Source organism: Atractosteus spatula, chromosome 5, assembly GCF_055471065.1.
Source record: "Atractosteus spatula isolate fAtrSpa1 chromosome 5, fAtrSpa1.hap1, whole genome shotgun sequence".
In the NCBI taxonomy this organism is placed as follows: domain Eukaryota; kingdom Metazoa; phylum Chordata; class Actinopteri; order Semionotiformes; family Lepisosteidae; genus Atractosteus; species Atractosteus spatula.
Genome location: NC_142710.1, coordinates 31,981,839 through 32,005,379, shown reverse-complemented (window position 1 = coordinate 32,005,379; position 23,541 = coordinate 31,981,839). Strand labels below are relative to the sequence as shown.

Genomic DNA, 23,541 nt, shown 5'->3' with positions numbered 1-23,541 from the left:
TATACAAAATAGGTAGGAAAAATAGGCACCAATTACATCTTCTTTTAGATACCCAAAATATAGTGTTCTTAAAGACCTCTTATTTTGTCTCAGTCATCATTGATAAACTGACAGACATCTGTGCAAGGCTGCAATTAGTGCACATAAATCCTCCTTAGCTATCTTCAAGTCTTTGTCAGTCCTGGAGTAAACCAATCTTTTTATAGTCACCGTAATATAAACCTGCAGATACAGTAATATATATCAACATTTCCTCTTGATAAAGGCAGTTATACATGTACATTCAAGAACGGTGGACCTCAGATTAAATTTATGAATGCAGAATATTGTTACCTATTGATTCATTAAGCCGTTTTTGCCCAGTCTTGTTTCCAGTCCAAAGCTGGTGTTGCTATGTGGACGTAGCCATGGTTTGGGTCTTAGAAAGTAGTATTGAGAGGACCTATTTCTGCGATCACACAATTTAATTTGTTCTAAATTAAGGTTTCTCATAAATTATATTTAATTTTTGTTTCGTACTGGTTTTTCCCTTGGAGTTTTCAAGATTGTTTCTCACCACAGACTGCAGACACCAATGTTTTTTTACTCAGAATTAAGAAAGCTGTTATCTTCATTTTACCACATAGAATATAAAAAGAGGAAGTAACTCCTTAGTCGCTGCTATTGTGGCCTTCAAATCTTGCACAACCTACAACTGCATTTTCAAATTTGACTAAAACTATATTAATAGCAGTAATGTAAGAAAATACATTCTAAAGGTATTTCTGGAGAAATTACAGAATAACAGTGTAGTCATACTTTTGAGTCGCATGTGAATAATTGCAATTAAAACTTTTAACATTTTAATTCTATCATACGCCAGCAGCCATATCACCCTGCAGCTCTCAACTGGCTACCCACTGAAGCCAAGCAGTGATGACCCTGATCAGTACCTGGATGGGGGACCTCCTGGGAAGCTATGGTTGCTGCTGGAAGTGGTGTCAGTGAGACCAGCGAGGGGCACCCACCCTGTGGTCTCTGTGGGTCCTAATGCCCCACTATAGTGGCAGGGACACTATACTGTAGTGGGCGCCATCTTTCGGATGAGATGTTAAACCGAGGTCCTGACTCTCAGTGATCATTAAAGATACCTGGGCATTTCTGGATAAGAGTAGGGAGTTATCCCGGTGCCCGGGCCACATTTCCCCCCTCGGCCTTTACTGTGGCTTCTAAATTGTCCCCATGTATGACAGGCTTGCACTGGCCCTGTGATGGAGTGGTGTCCTGCCCAGGGTGTACCCTGCCTTGCGCTTGTTGCCTGCTGGGTAGGTTCCCGCTTCCAGCTACACCGTATGGTATAAAGCGGTTTAATATAAAATAACAATATATATAACAATATTTTATATAACAATATATATAACAATATGTCATTTTATTTTGGCAAATAAAATGACATGAAAATTCTATCGTACTAATTAGACATGATTTGAGAATACATTGAGTAATGACCAGAAAAGACAGTTTTCTCAGTTAGCAGGTAAATGACCAAGTGCACCTTTGCTTAACAAAAACTGTACTGAGAATTATTTAATATTAATATTTTACTGCAAGAGACATGCATCACAATTAGTCACATAAAGCAAAATAAAAAGCAAAATAGAGTCATGGTAAATTAATGTTTATTGTGGACTGTTGCTGTGCCTTCAGACTGAATATATGTGGCCTAAAACCAGAGTAGGTTTGGCTACGTTTTTTTAACAATACTGAATTGAAAAAGTCCATGATTTCTCTCTCATGCCATTTAATCTCTTTTAGCTTCAGAAGCAACTATCACCAACATCAGCTTCTCTGCACCACTCACATTATATAAAAGTTTAAGAATAAACCAAAGTATTCCTGTCTGGAATTTGTTACACATCTTAGTTTTCTTAATTTAAGACATATGGCCAAATACTGTTGTATTTATCTTGTTACTTGATCACTAGCCTGTCATAAATGTCATTTCTTACTTTTGAAAGCAGTCTACCAGCTTTGACTTTCGATAAAAAGGAATTCAAAATAAATGCACAATATATTATGATTTGGCATACAATCTCTGGCTAAGGTCATCAGTGTATGGATTGTTCAGGGCTAATCCCCATTGTCTTGTAGATTTCCTTAAGAATCAGCAAGGCAGTATCTTCAGATTCCCTGATAAAAGAAAGAATACATTGGATGGTTAGGCTGAAAACGCATAAAACATCACAAAAACCTTATTACACAGATATAGCGGATTGTTGTTTGGTTGAGTCAATAGCTAAACATGAACATTAAATCTGCTTGTAACACTTCTGACATACTGTAGATTTAACAGATGAATCGTACACCTGAATCCTGAAAGAACTGTTTCAATCTCCAAAAATACGTCTAAATACACCATTGTTGAAGTCAATGCAACTAGGAATTTTCAACAAAGAGGCCGGGAAATATGTGGAAATCAAGACCAGTAAGACGAAATTCAGGACAGCAAAGGGTGTGGGTATGCTGTACATGTTGTACTGGGTATGTTGTGGATGAGCAGTGTCTAGAAACATTCTAGAAAAGACCCAATTGGTTACAACATTACATTAAAATGACCCACGCTGTCAGTAAAACAAAGTAAAACTTGTCTTCAACCAAAAAGACCGCACAGGTACCCAACTCAACGGACACAAGTTAAAACTATAAGAAAAAAATATACGTCTTGAAGGGCTATTCTACCATGTTGTTAAGGTTGATAACCTGGCTTTTATAAAGAAAAGGCTTGAGCAGATCTTTGGATCACTTTAACACAAATAACCAATGGATGGGGCTCCTCGTGTTTCTGGTCTAAAACTTGTGACATTCAATGAACAGGACGCAAATCATTTTGGATATTCCTGACATGGACTCCATAGGTCTTTAATTTAAAATGAATAATAATTAATTATGTTCATTTTACATAGAAGTAAATAACCAAAACCCCTCCTGTATTTCTTCTTACCAGTAACACAAATGGCTCTGAAGGGCAAACAGATACTCGTTGAAGCTCTCAATAGGTTTCTCTTGTAAGACATAGTCAATGCGGTTCCCTCCATTCAGCATTCCAATTTTCACAGCAAGGTCATCCTCCTTTATCTGGTCTGGGCTTTCTATCATTTTGATTTCTAGAAAAAATCAAGGTTAAAAATTACAGACAAAAATGTCTCATGCAGAAGTGCCTAGAGAACCACATGAAATATTTTGTATCATGAGACGCTTGCACTTTAGAAAAAAGAAATGTGCAGCTGGATTATTTTTATATATTCCCATGACCAATATACTGTGCATATTTATAGATGTCTCCTACAAACATTATAGATGAAGACTATACCCATACACACAGCACACTCCCTCTGAAGGCATCACACAATCTGTTGTGAATCTGGAATTTCCCTGCTGTATTGTCCATAGCACACTTAAATTCAAGGGGACTTCCTTCTACTCCAGAATCTTACAAAAATACTCTCCCGTAGATTATTCCAAGACAACTTCAAATGATGGCATCTAGATCAGATTTCAATAATCTCAATCAGATAATCAGATTAATTATGAATGCGTGTATTCGTTTTTATATTTAAGGATGGCAGATGAAAGTCGTAACGAGTCTGTTACCCATCATAAATTATATAAAAAAGAAATACCATTTATAATACAATACTTAAGCCTGTATATTTTGTGTTTTAAGGGGTTCTAGGAACGGATTCACAGAGCCCTCAGAGATTGTTATTCCCGGATAAATAACATATTAAAGCAAGTATAAGATCCCTCTTACTGTAAACGAACAGCAGATTCTGTCTGAGACATTGCTGTGTTAACCCTTTGCAACCAAACAAGTCAAATGTGAACGTTTTTGCTCATAACGCATTCGGATTCCTGTGAAGCAAATGTTGATGTCAAATTCACTGCTATTAAAATGTGGTTGTCACCAGAGCCGCCTTTTGTCATCTTCATGAAACTGAATTTGTACATGTGGGAATCCCTGTCAGGGGCTCACCTTCGTCAACCTGCTTCTCCTCCTCCTCTTTGATTTGGTTGGCCACTTTCTCCAGCTCGGCCTGCAGCTGTGGAGAGGAGGTGTGAGCCCGGGCAAACTCATTCAGGGTCTGCCAGGCGCTCTTCAGGGAGCTAATGAAACCTTGCTTCAAATCGGAGCCCATTCGCGTCAGACTTTCTTTAAGTTCTGCAAAGCAAAGCACACCGGGTCCGGGAAATAGCACCTTGCAAAGGAAGTGTTAAAACCCTGCTAACAATGTGTCATTTGTGCCTGAGCTTGCCAGGACTCAGTCTTGCCAGCTCTTGGTTTGGCAAGTAAGTTCATAAGTCCAGCGCTTCAATTCTAAAAGTTATTCTTTTCAGTATGACCTTTTCTTTAAAATTCTCAATGCAGCTTCATGAGGGTGCTTGTGCATTTCGAGCTGTACTAGCTCATGCAGAAGGAGATGTGTATCGGTGTCTCTTAGGAGTGCAACAAGTTAGTTGTATTTTCCACCCTGTATACTGATTGAACGTCAGCGGGACTTTATTTAATCACCATAGCTGAGGTTATAAAATGAGAGGTCATAGCTGGAGTACTTTGTAGAAGTAGATCATGTGGTTGTGATTGTCTAACATTAGTGCACACATTAGGCTTCACATTCACAGCCATTTATTACTTAGAATGTGTAGCAGGTCTACCGTCACAAAAACATTGCCACAAATTCAATCACAGCACATTTAAAAATATACTTAAGTGATTTCTTGGGCCACAGATCACATATTTCATCGCAATTTAAGTACTTGATTACCTCATTTACAAACTGTGGAACTACAAGCTTGGGCAACAGGGAAGCTGATGAGCAATAGGGTCATGCAGTTTTGACTAGAACCACAGAAACGCCTATATAGTTTTGTACATGTCAAACTGCTCCTCATTCCGAAGAAACTGGACAATGTTGGTATGGGCACGCCAGAAACAACAACCGTGCCAAACGCAGGATTGTGTTATCTAATGAACACAAAAATCAGTCTTTACGAGAACCTTGCATGGGTATTTCTTACCCAGATGAAGCCTCTTCCTTCCCTTGTGATGCGGAATTAGGACTGGCTTTAAATCCAGGTCAGGAACAATCATTGGTTCAATCCTGTACGCCACTGGGTCCAGCTGTAAAAGGAAAAATACAGAACAGCAATGAGTTCTGCTTCCAGCTGAAGGACCCCCAACCCCCTTAATGGGGAATCTTCATGGGTATAATGGATTTTGTGGGGAAACAGCATTTTAGTAAGAATTTACTAAACCTTATTTACTCTTCATGGAAAAAGGCACTATAAAGAACCAGATTTCCTGCAACTCTTTAACGATCTGACATTACACTCAAATATTTACTCGGATGTCAGTATATTTTTTATAATGCATTCGCAGCTGGTACTGGACACACACTGGACTTTGGGCCGTACATCTTCATCACTTGATCAAACAAGGCCCCTGGAGTCATCCTTCCTGAAGACCTCTGTTAGATCTCTGCAGATGGCCATCAGAGATGCAAGCATCTCATGTGTTGTTCCTCCTAAGGAGACACGCAAGAGCTTGAGGCTAACGAAGAAGGGGTTGTTGTGACTCACAGGGTGATAAATATTGAAGAAACCCCTACAGGTGGGCAGGTGGTAGCTTTCTTCAATCTTCTCCAGCCCCCGCACAGTCAGAAACATTCCGATGGGGGAACCCAAGGCAAAGAAATTCATCGGTTCAAAGACCAATGAATGGTAAACCACAGACACCTACGATAAAAGAGAGAAAACAAAAACCCAGAATAATATAGCCTTTTCCCATGCACAGATGTTAAATAGTGCCCAATAGTGAAATGATTTCAAAAATATTTTTAAAAGCTTTGGTGTCCATGGAAGTTATTACATATGAAATACACACTATTTTATGACCTAACAAATGAAGGGAATCTTGTTAAACATGTTTTATATACATTTGCAATACAATAAAAAAGAGGGTTATTCTTTTTCTGTGTTCTGGTACTGAAATATGATTGATTCCCTTCTTCTTTAATTCACACAAAAACTTGGATGAGGTACAGTTCACAGCAGTGGAGGAAATTCTGTAATCTTTAGCATGGTGACTATACACAGGGATACACATTTCCAATCCTTAAGGCCCACATCATCTTGTGATTGTTTTGCATTAAGCAATTGATTTAATTTGCTTTAATTTGGACCACCCCTTTTCTAAGGTTATTAAAATGTTGGTACTTTGACAAACTTGCAGACCTGTGGCCTTCCAGGTCTGGACCTCAGCACTAACCTATCAGAGTAAAGATCTTAATGTTGAAATGGTTTCCGTATCCCAAACAAGCACTACCAATGAGACAAACGAGGATTAATAAGAAATTTGCTCTCCTAAGATAAAACCCCTCCAATATTAGCCTTACATTCAATACTGTAGAAAATGAAGAAAAGATGTCCTAAAGCCAGTGACACTGTTTAGTTGTTCACTGTCAAATGACATAGCTTTCAGAATGAAACAGCTGCAAATGATATGGGTCTTATGCAGGCATTTTAAAATGGGATTAGGTTTTCAGAAAAGTGAATGCACTTCTGAAGGGTCTACCATAACATTTAACATAATAATCCCCCTTTATCTTTATCTCTGCGGGAATGTTGCAGAATCAAAACGCTTGAACGCCCACAGGTTTCTCGGTATAGCAATAAATTAAAAAACCTTACATTGTCAATTATCTTAATTTACAAAGAGGTTTTATCTAATCACAAAACAGCTTCAGACCTAAATAAAAATGTGAAATATATGTATCCTCTTCTGCCTAACCACAATTCAAAATGCTTCAGGTTTTACACAACCATACACTACAAAATCAAAATGCTGAAAGGATAATAACTAAAGTTACAGTGGCAATACTTTAAATTCGATTTTGGGCACTACCCAAGTTCTGTTTATTAAACTAACTTCAGTCACTCAAAGCAAACTTTAGAGCTCCAGAAAAGGCAAAGCAAAGCATTTTGCAACTTCATGAGCACACTGACCTGACCCGTCCCATTCTCAAATGTTTTGTACCCCGAATCATAGCAATAGGATCGCTAATTAAAGGAAAAACAAAGGTTAGGAGAAGTGACTGTTAGTGTTCCATTACTCATGATAAGACAAAAAAAATCAATAGGGAGGGCTGAAAAGGGCATTTCCTGTTTCTGCTAAATCAACCTTTTTGATTTTTGTCACTTAAAGATGTGGTTTACGCACATACCACTGGTAGAATTTTCCCCCTTTCATTTCAACACATACCGCACAGGACAAAGTATTCAGAATGTGGCTCTTGGTCTCAGAACCCACTTATCTAGGACTGCATCTCTCTCTGCAACACCCCACCTGCCCGCCTCCCCCCTTTTCCCTCTTCATCACAGCTGACGTGGAGGCCTAGTGAGCAATCTTGCACATTCACCCACTTCCTAGCCCCTCCAAGTAACATTCTGTGTGACCTTTCAATGCCCCGGTTAGGGAGACAACACATTGGACGCAGGCAGATACAAAGTGTCGCCGGGAAAATTTTGACCGTGCCTGTTTATTCCGAAACACCTCAGATGGTTAAAACTGCAATGCCTCCCACCACAGAAAACCTTCTCTCTCCTGTACAGGGGACATTGTTTCAGAAGGAGAGAAAAATTATTCTTGTTAAATCTACAGATGGAATGATACCCACTTGGCCTGTGCCAACTTCGAAGTAGTCGTAGTCCACATGCATTGAAGAGACTGTGCCGCCGACGGAGAGCCTCCTTCTGGAGGGGTCTGGCTGCGAGTGGGAAAGCTGAGCCTCTGCCGCTGCCTCTTCTCTGGCCTGCAGAGCTGCCTCCTGCTTGGCTTTCCTCAGCGCCTCCGTCGCGGCCTTCCTCTCTGCTGCAGCCTTTCGCCTTTCCTAACCAGGGCGCAGTCCAAAACAATTAAAAACAAATGAGGCCAATTAGTGCTACCAGCTAAATTCAGTGTAGCACTACATTCAAGTTTACTTCAGGTCTTTAAGACTGTTTACACCCTTAATCTGTTGAGGGCATGACTAGTTGGCAATTAAACCTCTCAACTACTGCACAACACAGCACTTTCTGGAATCGTAAATTCACTGAATTGCCCCAGCCTAGCAAAGTCCTACTTCCATCCATGTACAAGACACCAGTGTGTGTACCCCACCGCCAATGTTTAGCCAGATTCTGTTTCCACATCTATACTTAATGATGCCCAAGCCATGCAATGGAAAGCATTGAAAAAACCTAACTGCTGTCTGCTAAGAAAGTGCCCAATGACACCACCAAGTGACACTAAAGAAAAACATAATGTAGCACCATCAAGGTCTGTGGATTAGTCCCTGTCAGTACAGAAATCAACCCCAACCAGGATATGAACCAGTAATGAATTTGGAACTGGAAAGGAAAGAAGTGTCTACCTGCTTGCTAACTCTTTCTTTCACAAACTTGGCAAGTTTTTTCCTTGGCCCCAAGGGAATTCCCATCTCCTTCAGGTCATCCACAGTACACATGAGCTATTGAAATTGGGAAGAACAGAGAAGATGAATAATAATGGACATTTTCTAAGAAAGAAAATTCTATTTTAATCTAAGATTAACTTAAGATTTCCTAAATGAGCATTTCTAGCATTTAAAAGAAGCTACACTGCACTTTGTGAAGTATTTAAACTAAGTTTTTGTCTTTATTCTGACCAGGGACTCCATATCAATCTTCTCTTTCTCAAAGGTGCTGAGATATTCTGAGAGGCTGAGCTGCTCCAGAGCTGCAGGCAGACTCGTAAGCTCCTCTCCTTCCTCCTCAACCTCCTCTTCCTCTGCATCCTCTGCAAGTTCACCACTTCCCTGCAGAGCAGGGTTTGAGCCCCCCATCTAAAATGCAAGAAAGAAAAACAGAATTGGCATCAGTTTATTTTAATATTAAAAAGGAGATTTTGCGTCTCCTGTAATTGATAAAAGTGAACAAAATATGAGCATAAAAATCGCAAACGTTTCAAAAAGTTAGAAAATGGCAACGAGGTGTACAAGTGTAATTTTGTGTGGGAGGTGCATGGATATTTTATTATTAAAGACATTACAAAGATTAATTAAACAATGCAGGTTAGGAGTGTGTGCCACTTTTGGAAGTGATGTACACCTGGGACGCATGCTTTGCACCATTTAGCAGATACCATGTGATGGGCTTCTGTCCTGCTACTCTTTTAGTTCAAGCTTGTTCATTGGTCTCTAAACTTTAGATGCCACAAATTATCTTAGAAAACCCCACATAAAGGTTCACTAGGGCTCAAATCTGGTACATAGGTCATCTGTGGCATAACTTTTTGTTTTGGCCACTTTTGTTTTCTTATTTCACAAAAAAGCCACTGTTACAATGGCAGCACGTGCATTACCCTCCTAAAATGTTGTCACAGCAGGATGAGCCTTAAGGAGGGACAGCAGGGAATGTCCCATGATCAATGGAGTTAGGTTACCATTACATCTTCTAGAGAAGACACATACGCCCTGGCACTTGTACCTGTTTGAGGTTGCTGGCTTCTGGAGGGTTTCCACCATTGGGAATGGAAAGTGCAGGGGCTGGCAGCTGGGAGGTATTGTTCTGGTTAGACAACAGGTCGAAAAGAATAAGGGATCCTGCAACAAATAGAAAAGGGATAGTGAAAATGGTAGAAGAGCTTCTTTGAAGAAAAATGCATGTATTGAGACAACAGTAATCTTTGCTATTTACTATATTTTCCGGTATTTAAGATCCCTTTTTCCCGTTGCAAATTCCCCTAAAATATTCCTGTCTTATATCCTGAAGATGTAACTTCAAGAATAGTGATGATAGGTATCGTGCATAAGCCAATATACTAAAGCAAACTTCAGTCATGCCACAAGAAACAAGGTGCTTGAGAAAATGCGTAATTTTGCCTTGTTCTGAGAAGTCAGAGAAGGTACTGCTGACTGTCTAAGGCCTATGCTTGAGCCAGCACACACACTGATTAGTGCAGCTTCATACTCCCCTCAAAAATATTTTTTTACCAGGAGTAGCACTGATAATGAAAATAGCAGTGAGAAGAACTTTGCTGAATTTGAAGACAAGAAAATTGGTTATGTTGCACTGTTTTCTATACTGGTAAGAGAACAGATTTACCATATGCTCACTAAAATATTTTCCTTTATACAACATTAATGTTTTGTTTCATAATGATTATAGTAATGGTATCTATAAAAACATATTTTTCTGTCCCATTAATTACCATAATGATAAAAGCAAATATTTAAAAAACCTGATATTCACCAAAAAATCCCATGCCCTTGGTATGTTCTATACTTTAGTTAATCTTACTGGCAAAATGATAAGTGATAAATACACTACTAGAAAAGAAAGGTTTATCAATGAAAAACACTGATGAGTGGCATGTTTCAAAATGAACATCACGAGGGATCCAGTCAATATTCTGATAGTATATTTTGTCCACTTTTTTTTGAATCCCCTGTACTGAAATATCAGTTTTTGGTGAGCACCATATTCTGAAGCTCAGTAACCAGCAGCTTCTGTTCTTAACTCTTGATTGAGCAGCAGTGCTGAATTGAGAAATACAGTAGTGCCTTTACCTAAACTGTGTCCAGCTACTGAAACGCCTCCTTTAAAGTCTGGGTTTCGGCTCATGAACAGCGCATGCAGTCGATTCAGTTCCAGTGCCACTTTATCCACAATAGTCTGGCAGTAGGTAGGGCTGTTGTAGAATAAGACGTCCAGCAGAGTCTCATTGGTGAAGTGGCGCAATCGGCCTGTACTTGGCAGCGTAATTTTCTTGATTCGCCTGGATGAGAGGCAGAAAAAAATACTCAAGTGCATCTATTGAGCAGTCTCTTGTACCATGTTATTCTAAAACATTATATAATGACTCACTGTAGGTAATAGTGAGATGGAAGAAAAAAGAAAAAAAACTACTTTGTGTCTAATATTCCTGTGAGAGCTTAATGTATGAAGCTATAAAGCCATTAGCACATCAGAGCCATTGGAATAGATTACTTTTAGTAGATTGGAATCCTCAATGTAGAAATCAATGTAATTTTTAAGTACATTCCCAAATAAGAGTTTTAGGGAGGGTGGTGCGGTGGCTCTGTGGCTAAGGATCTGCACCTGTGGCTGGAAGGTTGCCAGTTTGTATCCCACGGCCGGCAGAGGAATCATACTCCGTTGGGCCCCTGAGCAAGGCCCTTAACCCCAACTGCTCCAAGGGCGCTGTATAAATGGCTGACCCCGCGCTCTGACCCCAAGCTTCTCTCCCTGTCTGGGTGTCTCATGGAGAGCAAGTTGGGGTATGTGAAAAGACAAATTCCTAATACAAGAAATTGTATTATCTTATAAAATTATCTTATAGCATTGCTTGCTCCTCATTATTAAACCGTGTAACTAGCTGACAGACAGAGGCCAGTAGACTGGTAGTCCCCTCTTTAGAATAGAGAGATATGGGGACTTGTGGTCAAGGACAGTCTGCTCTCTGAGGGAAGTCGCAAGTCCTCACCTGTCCACACCAGTGGCGTCCCCATGCAGGGCTGTGTGCCACTGAACTGGGAGGAACTCCACACGGCTGATGGCTCTGTCCTCCAGCGCCTTCTTGAAGTGGCTCTGCAGCAGCTTGAGAGAGACGCTCCGGAAGTCATCCACTGAAGATGCAACGCAGAAACGTTTCCATGAAGAGTAACAGCAGTAACAAAGAAGGCGATAGCCGAGCCTGGCAATCTTCGACTAAACCACTTCTGTGAAGTTGGTCTCTAGCCTGATTAAACAGCGCCCTCCAGTGGAGGAAAAAAAAAATCTCATGGCAGAACAAATTAAATCCTTTTTTTTTTTAAATGATTAACTTCCTATGGTATATGCCCCAATCAGATACCAATGAGTTTTCCAAAAGCATGAAGGTAAAGACAGACATGGGCAGCAGACTCTTGTACATCTCAGATGATTTTTTTAGGTCCTTCACCGCTGTAATCTTTACACCTTTTCTAGTCATTGACATTTAATTAAAAAAATACTATAAGACAAGTGACAAGAAATTAAGGAAAATGATGTTCTTGTGCTTCTCGGTAAAAAGCACTACACTAATGCTGATCCATCCATCCATTTTCTAACTGCTTCTTTCAGTTCAGAGTCACAGGAGAACCACGGGCGCAAGACCAGGTACACCCTAGACAGGATGCCAGTCCATTGCAGGTGTCAGACTAATGCTGTTGACTTGTATAAATAAAACATATATTTATGGTTCTACTTTAATTGCATGTGAGGTGACATGAAGACTTACCGCACTCAACCATCGACCTGAACCTGAGGTCACAGACAGGCCCTATTCCGTGCACCATGAAGACCAGGTGATCCACCTGACGAAGCTCTCCTGCGGGCATTAAAAGCCAGCGGGTTATTGATGGGCATACAGCAGCCCTGGCAGAAAGCTCTTCATTGCTGGCCTCTTCGGCTAGCACAGACTTTATTTTTACTCGTGTAAGTGTTTTGACTTCAATGTAAAATTAAACGCGACCACTATACCACAGAAATAAAAAAAAATTAAATCCTCATTCTGTCCTGTATAATCTCTTAAATAGCATCATTGGGGACTATTTCCTAGTCTCAACAACATCATTCCACCAGCTGACATTTTGCCAGATGAAGGAGTGGAAAGAATCCTTCCAAAAGGAAAATGTTTACATTACCAATATCAAAATGCAGCGCATTAAGTTAACCTCAACACAATCTTCTACTATGCCATTAATGTAAGTATATTATAAATGTAAAGGTTTTGTTAAGCATATCTGAGCTAATATTCAGTTCAATGGCATCTCAGACTAGGATGAGGAAAGACAAAAATGAAAGACTAAAAGAACTAAGGAGATAACAAGGAAGTTCAGAACATTTACTTCTTGAATTAATATTAAAAAATGTCCAAGTCTTATGACACATTCTCATTTATACAGTTGGAATACAATGCTCCTCACAACAAGCAGGCAACTCAGCAATTCTTTTTGCTGATGTGGGTTATTTCTTCTGGAGTGACTATTTTTGTGTTTTGAAATACATGTTTCACAAGCATACATATTAGAAAGGGCTCTTAAAAATGTTGGAATTGAAAAGAATTCGGTCATGAAAAAGAATCGAGACAAGAGGAGTCTTTTTTACCATCAGGGATGTCATCGTGGTCATCATCAATGCCTCTCTTCACAACCCTGGGCCTGGTCTGGCCGTCCTGTGTTGTCCCCCACTCATCGGGCATTGCCGAGGGCTGGAACTGCACTATTACCTGATACCAACCAAAAATCCTCATATCACAAAGAGAACTGGCATTAAAACTTGGCTATTAAAAAGTCGTAAAAAGCACATGGTCAAGAAACACGGTTATGTTCATCAACTGCAGACCTTCTGAGGATCACAGTTTCTTCATAATGGGTTGAAACATTATAATGAAGTATAATTGTCGTTAGGTGACTAGGAATGGTCTCTAAGAGTTTTAGATAAAGTGTGTGACTCTTGGCAGTGTAAACATCTAGTTTGAAAGCAGAGGGGATGTTTGCCGAGATGTGGGGGATGCCCTGATCAAAAACATTTACCATGATGTACCTAGGTAATTAAGTCGTGGGTTAATGATTGTCAATGAGCAGTCCAGAAAAACACTATATAAGATCAGATTAAGACCACAAGAGGAGAGAAGGGAAGTAGAAGACAAGAAGAAGAAGAAAAGAAACAGAAATGACAAGAAGAGAGGAGAGACAGAAGGTCAGACCTCGAGAAAGGAGCTGGAACTTAAAGCTTGCGCCAGGCAAGAGCTCCATCTTCATGATCATCCAGACAAAACCTGATTGAAGCTAAGTATTTGAACCTTGCTGGAGAGAGCTTGCTATTCTTTTTAGGGTTTCATGGGTAGAAGGATACTTCTATTACAGACGTCTTTCCAGCTTGTGGGTGCATTTTTGAATAGGGAGAGAGGCTCCCATTTATTTTGTGGCATCTGGGTTTGCAGAGAGAGAGATTTTACTGCAGGTTGTATTGCTTTTATTTAGAATGCAGTGTCTCTCTTATTTTGGCCTCTGTAGGCATTATTTAATACTTAGATGCAGTCTGAGGTTTTCTGGGTGATTAGGATGTTAGACCTCTAAAACGTCTTGTCTGCACATAATGTAAATATAGTAACTTGAGTGTTGTATACTTTGTTGTGTGTAGCAAAGTATTTGTCTTGTCATTGTTAATAAACCTTTGTTTTTTGTTTTTTAACCTAGTGTACCTGGAATATTACTCTTTTCACCACAGCTGTGCGAGAGAATGAAGAATTAATGTCCCTTTAATTATACCAACCGCTCAGGTATATTCTGGAGAAATCACTTACTAAGTTAGGGCTTATGAATGTTATTTTACTTATTGACTAATCCGCTTAGCCAATTCCTGATTTTCACCATTTTCGTGACCCCCATTTGTAACATTTTATTTTATTGATATAACCGTTGTGAAAGGAACACAATCCTTTCTTCCTATCCACAGAAATAGTTGAAACATTTCAAAAACAAAAATCAAGCAATGAAAATAAGAAGCTGACCAAAGGAGAGAGCAGAAACAAGAGGGATGTATACCATGCTTCCATTTTTAACTTCATGCAGGAATTGTCATTATGCTTCAAGACGCTGCCTTTGGCTACAAGAGTACCTTGGGATTGTGCATGACAATAGTTTCCCCAGTGGGAAATTCCAGTCTCCGGTGCCACTGATTGGTGGTGACAGCTTTCTTATATTCTCCCTAAAGAAACCAAAGACCAACGGTGTCAACATGACTGTAATGGCAACGTGAAGCATTCAACGAGCCCAAATCATTTCCTTATATGTCAGCTGAAAAAAATCCTCAAAGAAAAGGCAGTCCATTAATCGTACCACAGCCTCTCCTTCTGAGCGGGAGAGTTTGGTAATATGTGTTTTCGGCAGAGCATGAGATCAAAGGACAATAAATTCTCAGTCTCCTGTATACAGGTCCAGTCTGGGCAAGACAAATCGGGACTAAAGCAGACAATATATTTATAAAAACAACCAAACACAAGAACAGATACAACATTCGACACAGCAACATTTTCCAGCACATGAAGCCATTCCGAGACGTACCTCCAGCTTTTCGCTGAACTCTTCTGAGTAAGGTATGAACCTGCTGTCTGTGTCTCCTTTGTAAAACCAGGAGCAGCGCCGGACTTCTGAAGGCTCCTCTTCCCAGTACACTGCAGTCCTTATCCTGTCGTAAAGCTGCACGTCGTAGCGGCCCCCATCTGTACACACCACTACATTCTCTGGATCTGGCTGAACTGGTGTTGAAGAGAAATCAAATAAAGAGATTGAGAACTTTAGGAAATTCTTGCAACAAGATGAGTAATGGAGCGATCAAAGAGGCAGAGCTTTCTTCATTCACCTGAGTTAAAGGTTTCCTCCAGTTTGATGGAGTCGATGATGCTGAAGGGAAACCAGATCTCCTTGGACTCCACTTGCTTGCTGTAGAACCAGTGGGGCTGAACTGGCTCATACACATTGTAGGTATAGGGCATCGTGGGTGGAGTTGAGATCAGGGCACCGGCAGGGTGGAGTCCAGGGGGAGGGGCGTGACTCCGAATGGGGGGAGCCTGTGAATCAACAATAAAAAACAGTCAGAATATTTCTTCCTTCAGTCAACCTGCAGTACCTCTCACCCTCTTCCTCCAGAGCACCTGTCCTCCGTGTGTGTGGAAAGGGCTTCAGCAGATCCTACTGGAAAGTGAACAGCACAATTGTTCTACCACTACAGGGTTAAGAATTTAAATCATCGATCTGCCCTGTGTGTATAAACAGGCAATGGGAACTTTAACAGACTAAAGTTATTAAAATAAAAGTTATATATAGCAAAACTATGCAAAGTAGAATATTAGCATACATCTGGCAACTACATTTTTTATTTTTACTTTAGTTTTTTTTTAAACAAGTAGACTAATTTCTCCAAAAACAATTTTGATCAAAAGAATACACACACGGGTCAATGATAAACCCATCGTACCCGTTTCCTAATAAATTCTGCATTGTTTTTATTAAAAAAACTACAAGTGGTACGTTTTATAGCTGTGTAGATATCTCTTACATATAACAACTCGCATAATTACTAATCTACAGTATATTCCAAACTAATTTATCACAATAAAGGTGTACACACATGGAAAACTAAATTCATTCTCTTAAACAGCCAGAAGGTCCTAATATGTTTTCATGATCGCACAAATTGCAATTTGGTGCCTAAGACTCAGAAAAACTCTGAAAATGTTTAGAATTTCTTGAACATTCCTGAATAGTTGACCTCTTCTTCAGCACCCACTGCCTTATTCCATCTCTTGAAAACAACGGGCACACAAGGCCTCAACTAATATTCAGTAGTGCAGGGTTGTAATAATTAAAAAGCCCTCATCTGGACAGCCTTAATAACATTTCACAACCAAGTCACTGGAAAACAGGGCTACTAGCATTAACATTAATGTCAAGTATTATAAAAATCAACAATCCATTTCTGATTTTAAGACAAAATGTTTCATCAACCAATTGAGTTAAACTTGCATATCATTGCAGTGCATTTTTTTACCTTAAAACTTAAATAACATTTCAATACCAAGCTACTGTTTTTCAATTCCCCCCTGATAAAAAACAGAAGATACACAACTTTGAAAAATAAGCCCTAACATATCTACAGTATATAAAAAGAAAGCCATCTCGTATTTTATGGTATGAATTCTATATATTTTGTCCTTGACTATAAAAAAATTGAGAACATAAATCCTTAAAATTTCAAAGTGGTTTCAAAGCAAAAGTCATGAGGGAAAAGCAAACGCGCTGACACACAACAAAAATAATCTAATGTAAGCAAACTGCGTGTTCCAGTTTTGTGTGCTGTTATCTGCCTAATGCCGCTAAAATAAAATCAATTCCTTGCATTCGTATAAAACATTTCATCCCACAGGGTCTCTAAGCACTTTATCGACAGGAGGGCATCCATTTCATCAGCCACTGACATGATCTGTGTGATACACAGGGGCCCCACTACACAGTGAATCAGGTGGAGAAGTAAAAAAAAAAGTTACTTCACCAATTAAGGGGATAGTTTAGACAGACCTAATTGAGAGATACTATATTAATACTACAAGAACATTAAAAGAATAAGAAAAGCATAATTTCAGTCATCAAACACACAGGACAGGATATGGTATTATGTCAGCAATAAGCCCTTCAAGTCACGTTCGGCACTACTATATAAGCCTAGTTAATCTGATTTAAACTAATTTACCTTCAGATTCCAATAAATGACTAAAACTGGAGTTTAGTCATTTTGCAAAAAACAAGGAACGAGCTAAAGCAGTCCAAAGACGATATAAGAAGACTGAAGCTTTTTGTATATATTTTGATATATTATTTTAATTGTACTTTTTTTTTCCTGCAGGGACATGTATAGTTTAAAAATATACCAAGTAAAAATGCCTCACAGGCTGTTGGGATTCCCCAGGAAGTGAAACATTATCTTGCTACGTTTTAGGTTGCAAAACCTATGAATAAAGAAGTACTATTTAGTTAATTAAAACTAGTATTTTATGGCATACTGCTGCAAAGAAACCTGTCAGCAGGCACTTTAATCTATGCACTGTAATACAGATGCATCACTTGTATGCTGGCAGATCTGTAAACTTGACAGTCCTTCAACATCTTTGTGGCTATCCAGGTCACAGGTAATGTCCCCTAATGTCATAGTGATCTAACGACTGTCCCTTGCTCGTGCAACAATATGAAAGGCCCGACGAAGCGGTCACCTGTGATGGTGGCGGAGGCGGAGTCTGGAATGTCTGAGAGGGCGGGGCAGTAGGAGGAGCCTGCAGGAAAGCTGCCTGCTGAAGCTGCTGGGCCTGGCCTTGCTGCAGCTGGGGCGGAGCCAGATAGGGGTTGGCCCGGCTGCTCAAGGGAGTGTGGCGGTAGGGGTTGTATCCCGCCGGCTGAGCCTGTCCACTAGGTGGGGCTACGCTGCTTGGCGGTAGGGTGTACCCTGCCTGAGGGCCCGGAAAAGCTGCATTTCCAAACTGAGAAACCGGTGGCTGAGCGAAGTTTGACGGAGAGGCCGAGGTGGTGGGGTACACATTTTGTCCTGGGCAGACGGAAGGCAGAGAAACAGCTGGCCTCACTGAGGTCACTGTCCCTGCAGAAGATGCTGGAGAAGCACACTGCTGTCCTATCGAGGCAAAAGGATCACTGCTGGTTGTGGATTTGGAAAAGTAGCTGAAGGTAGGTGGGTGGTCTGCATTTTCTGATGTCTGGCCAAGGAAACTGTCCTCTTCTCCCACATCCGCTGAATCCTCTGTTTAAAAGAAAAGGCACAGAAACATTAGGCCAAGAACACAGACTTGGCAAGCCCAATGAGCTACATGTTCAAGGTTCTAATATACTCCAACCTACACCAAACCTTTTCAGTAAATCCCAGGGTTTAAGTGTAACTTACTCTCCAGACGAGCAAGGACAACAAAGCAAAATAGAATTACAGGAGATGACCCACTTCATCCACGCCGAAGTGTAGCACCAGACCTGGATGATACACTACAGTCATCACCCCCCCCTACCCTCTACACAGCACAACAGGTGAAGTGGGGAAACTCCTTCACCAGCTCAGTGAACTTCATGCAGGCCCAATTAGACAGGCAAGCCTGGAGCAAGATCTAGCTAGGACAAAAGGGTTTACACCCCAACTACTCTCATGAAAAGTGCCATGGGATCTTCACTAGCTCATTGAAATTCCAACCGGTCATACCCAAGCCCAGACAAAAAAAACCCGCCATAACCTGAAATTATGGTTGTTTACACATTTTGGAAGGGTCAACATTTTCAAGAAAACAGAATGGCCAAGTTTAGACCTCTGATCTAGCTGTTCTGGAATGATCATTTCGGACACTCTCCTCAAGTTGCATTACATACAGTAGGAAACTGTTACAAGGAGCGGATTAAGGAATCCTCTGTGAGCTGCAGTACACTGCAATTCTCTCACACATGCTAGATGACAGGGCACAAGCCAGGACATGACACATGAGCAGGAAATGGAGCTTCATACCCACCTCCATCCATTGCTGCAACTCATAAAAACAGCATTTACACCTACTTTGGATCCTGACCCACAGCTGAAGAGCCCATGTGTTACAATGATTATCATTCTGTCCAATCAACTCTTTTTATGCCACACTGAACTACTTTCTATATGTTTTTCACATTTAATCACAATAATACTATTATCTGTAAGCTTAAGCTTCCAAAGACTTCGATTAAGCATCAAATTTCATAATTCCTCCTCACCTTTTTATGGAAAGAATGGACACATCCTAGCTAGGGAGAGTAAAACGTCTAAAAACAGCACTTGTCCAGTTTAATGCAAGACTGCTTGCTGTTGACTAGATTATGATTGAGACACTGCTGCTGAATCGCTATTGTGACATCAGTTAGATGGCACCAGTAGGCTTACTATGATGTCATTATATATATAAATATATAACATTACTTTATTAACCCTTTACAATTTCTTGCATTAGGAATTATCTTTTCGCATACCCCAGCTTGCTCTCCATGAGACACACAGGAGAGAGCCTGGGGTCAGAACGCAGGGTCAGCCATTGTACGGCGCCCCTGGAGCAGTTGGGGTTAAGGGCCTTGCTCAGGGGCCCAACGGAGTAGGATTCCTCTGCCGGCTGCAGGATTTGAACCGGCAACCTTCCAGACATAGGCGCAGATCCTTAGCCACAGAGCCACCACTCCACCCAATGACAGAATTTGAAAATATTCTACTTCTTTATTCATAGGTTTTGCAACCTAAAACGTAGCAAGATAATGTTCCACTTCTTGGGGAATCCCAACAGCCTCAGGCATTTTTACTTGGTATATTTTTAAACTATACATGTCCCTGCAGGAAAAAAAAAATATCAAAATAATAAATAAAAGCTGTAGAAGTCTGACACAAATACTCCTCTTATAATAACTAACAAAGATGTATGGCGCTCCATGATAGGAGTTCATGCATGTTAACCTGTAGTAATCAGTTCAACAGCAACACTCACTCTGGTATTCTCTTCATACTTTTACAGCCAGGGCTACAGATCCAAATATAACGGTTAACTGGAAATGTTCTTGGCTATGACATCAATGTAATTCATGCAGCAAAAAATCTTATCAAGCGACAGATGGTGTTCAGCTTGGAACTTCATCTTTGAAGACAACAAAACATCAAAAGGAAAAGAAAACAACTACAAAACAGAACAAATACTAAAATTAGGCTCAACCTAAGTTGCTTCCCACGCTAAGTTAAGACCTAGTGGCCAAGATCTTGGGTAAATTTAAGCTGGCAGCTTTTGATATGGTGCAACCTCCCTGTTCTGTAGCACTGGGCATTTCTTCAAATAGTAGGTTAATTCCATGCTGAAAAGAGAAGAAAGAAAACACAACGTTTCGACCGTGGAGCCTTCTTCAGGTGTGAGGATGAGGAGGTTGCACACACCTGAAGAAGGCTCCATGGCCAAAATGTTGTGTTTTCTTTCTTCTCTTTTCAGCATGGAATAAACCTATTACTTGTTCCTTTGCAGCCTACGCATGCTGACGCAGCTACCCACCTGAACTATTTCTTCAAATATATGTATACAGTATGTATTTTCCTGAATGATCTCTGAATGACTTAATTTAACAGACCACCTATTAGCGGTTCACAGTTATACTGTTACAGGTCTTTATAAATTGATTAAATGGTTACCTATAAGGGCATATCTAGTAAAAAGCATACTTAATACTCAGTTTCACTGCTTTAAAGATAACACGTAATCAGAAATTATATTTGTAACCATTGTGTAATGTACACTTTATTAAAGAAATACTAAAATGAGAGTGCAATTATAACATTTAAAAGGCAGGAAGCTCAGCTGATCACAGCTTTACTGTATGCTTGAAGATAATGACAACTGAGACAACAACTAATCGCGCCCTCTTATACTACATAATGCCTGTTTACTCCTAACACGACGTCAGGGAGGAGGCCAGTTTATCTCTGTGCCGGGCACTCTTCTAAATGTCACACTGACAGATTTTTCGTTTGTAACAAAAAAGTTCCATTTAATTCTGACCTTGCCATGATCGTTAATAGCAATAAAAGATATTTCTGCTTTGATCCAATTAAAACGTCGCGAATTTTAAAGCTGTCTAGCCTCACACACACAAATCTCTTTAAATGTTGGGATTTTGAAAGTAAATAGAGCGCTATCAATACAATCGTATCGAGCATCGATCGATGATAACTATTTACAGTAATTCATGACGGTTGGTGAAGATCAACATTGTTAAGATATTAATTAAAAAAATACTTAGGCAAATCAAAGTTTAGATTAAGTTTTATAACACACTTCAAAGTGAAACGGCGTTGTGGCCTTGGCGTGTTTGGTCTTTTAAAATCAAATGTAATCAATGAACACCGTAAAACTGAAACGTAATTGATAAGCCTGCTAGTTCACGATATCAACAGGGACACTAATACGATTTTCGTACCGAACTGCATAAAAGCTTCAAACAACCAGAACAGCATTTGTGTGTTCACTCGAAACAACTGAAAAGCACAGTTGGCAGTTTTTTAATCGTCAGGTTAAATACTGAGGCAGGAATAGTCGGTCTATTTAGATTAATACTACTGCACCCCATCCCTTCTCCAGTCTGTGGTACATTACCTCCCGAAAGCACCGCAGGCGCGGTGGCTTGACTGACAGGAATAAACGGTACACTGAAGTTAAACTCCGGAGCCGTGGAGAAAAGCAGATTTGTGCTGGAACTGCTGTTCTGCTTCTTCTCAGCCATTTTCAGACAGCAATTACACGTATCCTACCAGCTTCAGTTCCACGGACCGGATCTGGGGTAAAAGGTCGAGATACGTCACACACAGCTGATCCGCTCATTGAGTAGCTTGCCACTAGTATCATTGCCAGTAACCAAGATGGTTCAAAACCAGCTAACAAGCAAAGTTGCAAAAAAAAATCAAATATACTGTTAAACACGAAACTTTAAGGTTGTAATGGCGTTTTACATTTATTTTATTAATTAAATTGTATAATTAACAGACTATCACTTAATTATTGTTATGAATGCAAGCATAACATAATTACAATTCAGAAAAATAGGAATTCCCTTAAAAAACACAATTTTAGACATCCTTTGGGGACAGGAATTGGATGGCATAACAGGATTTTGCATTATTTATCAAATAAAGTATCGATTTGTACTGGTTTTAGTAATATGAATATAGTCATACCAAATTGCAATACGACATAACTGCATGAAACGGATATTCCAAAATCCTGAAACTGCAGAAACAGTATTGTAGCAAGTCTATCCATAAGCTGTGGGTTTATCCATAAACTGTGGGCAGCCAGCTGATGTTTATGTATTGTAGAATTGTTTGTACCAGGTCTAACACCTGTTCTTAAGACTAAAGCACATTTGTCTGGCTGGCCTTTAGTCTCACTATGTAACAAGCCAGTTTTTGTACCTCCTACAAAGTTGTGTGGAAATGGTATATGGACTGTTTTAGCTCACACAGAACTGACCCTTATCAATTTGGGGAAAGAGCAACACTAAGCACTAAGTGTTGCTGTTCAGGGAAAGCTCACCATTCCTAAAAAATGTCTCAAGCTTTTATTTGCTATGTAGCACTTTTCTGTTAGTTGTAAGAGGTGTTGTTTGAGATGCACAGTGCAGTCTCTGAACCCCTCTCTCCATTTTTTAAAATCATTTTCTGGTGCTTTTGATTGGAAATCAAATGGTAATGGAAATCACAGTCATCTTTTGAAATGCACATCTGTCTTCCAGCTGAGAAAACAAAAAGAATTCAAGTAGGTATCTGTGGCAGAGTGCATAGGCGGCAAAGGAACAAGTTAAGGTTTATTCCATGCTGAAAAGAGAAGAAAAGAAACACACTGTTTCAGCTGTAGAGCCTTCTTCAGGTTGTCTTTTCAAAAGACAACCTTTTCAAAACAAAAAGGATTCTATTTATATGCCTGATATCCCTAGAAATAAAGCTAACACAGGGTAAATTAGTTATTTTAAGCCTCAAAGCATCTCAAGTATGGTGAGGCTGTGCAAGGTAATTTCCCTATCATTGTACTATTCTCTTATATATACAGTATAATGCTTTTTATGATTCTAACAGATGAATGTTCGAAATAAAAGCAGAGATCTCCACTTTAGGCATTTGTGGACAGTTATATCTTCTTTAGCAAATGGTTTAAATGTATGAATGTATGGCAGTTTAAACATTCTATATTTGAGAGTACATTTTATCACGGGAAAATAGTTCAAGGAGCTCAAACAATGTTGAAAGTTCAACGTGGAAAACAAAGAAAGATGTGTTAAAGTTAAATTCTCCCAGCATGAAGACGCCCACAGTAAAAATGGCGTCAAAGCGGTTCTCAGTAGGACTCTGACGTCGTACTTGCGGCAAAGTTCA

The 23,541-nt window shown here is 39.8% G+C and overlaps 1 protein-coding gene across 2 annotated transcripts; it reads right to left on the bottom strand.

Moving 5' to 3' along the window:
- Positions 1-1,641: 1,641 nt before the first annotated feature.
- Positions 1,642-21,909, bottom strand: sec23ip (SEC23 interacting protein). 2 transcript variants are annotated; one of them, XM_088915602.1, is made up of 19 exons: positions 21,770-21,909; positions 17,846-18,384; positions 15,442-15,649; positions 15,144-15,337; positions 14,698-14,787; positions 13,183-13,303; positions 12,314-12,403; positions 11,540-11,681; positions 10,623-10,831; positions 9,541-9,656; positions 8,721-8,897; positions 8,448-8,543; positions 7,713-7,925; positions 7,042-7,095; positions 5,617-5,772; positions 5,056-5,158; positions 4,013-4,198; positions 2,981-3,143; positions 1,642-2,169 (listed from the first exon to the last, which is right to left on the bottom strand). In XM_088915602.1, the coding sequence occupies exons 1-19, from the start codon at positions 21,894-21,896 to the stop codon at positions 2,088-2,090; spliced, it is 3,066 nt and encodes a 1,021-aa protein (XP_088771728.1). In that variant the 5' UTR covers positions 21,897-21,909; the 3' UTR covers positions 1,642-2,087. The 2 variants fall into 2 exon arrangements, with proteins under 2 accessions (XP_088771728.1, XP_088771729.1); XM_088915603.1 differs by lacking the exon at positions 7,042-7,095.
- Positions 21,910-23,541: the final 1,632 nt, after the last annotated feature.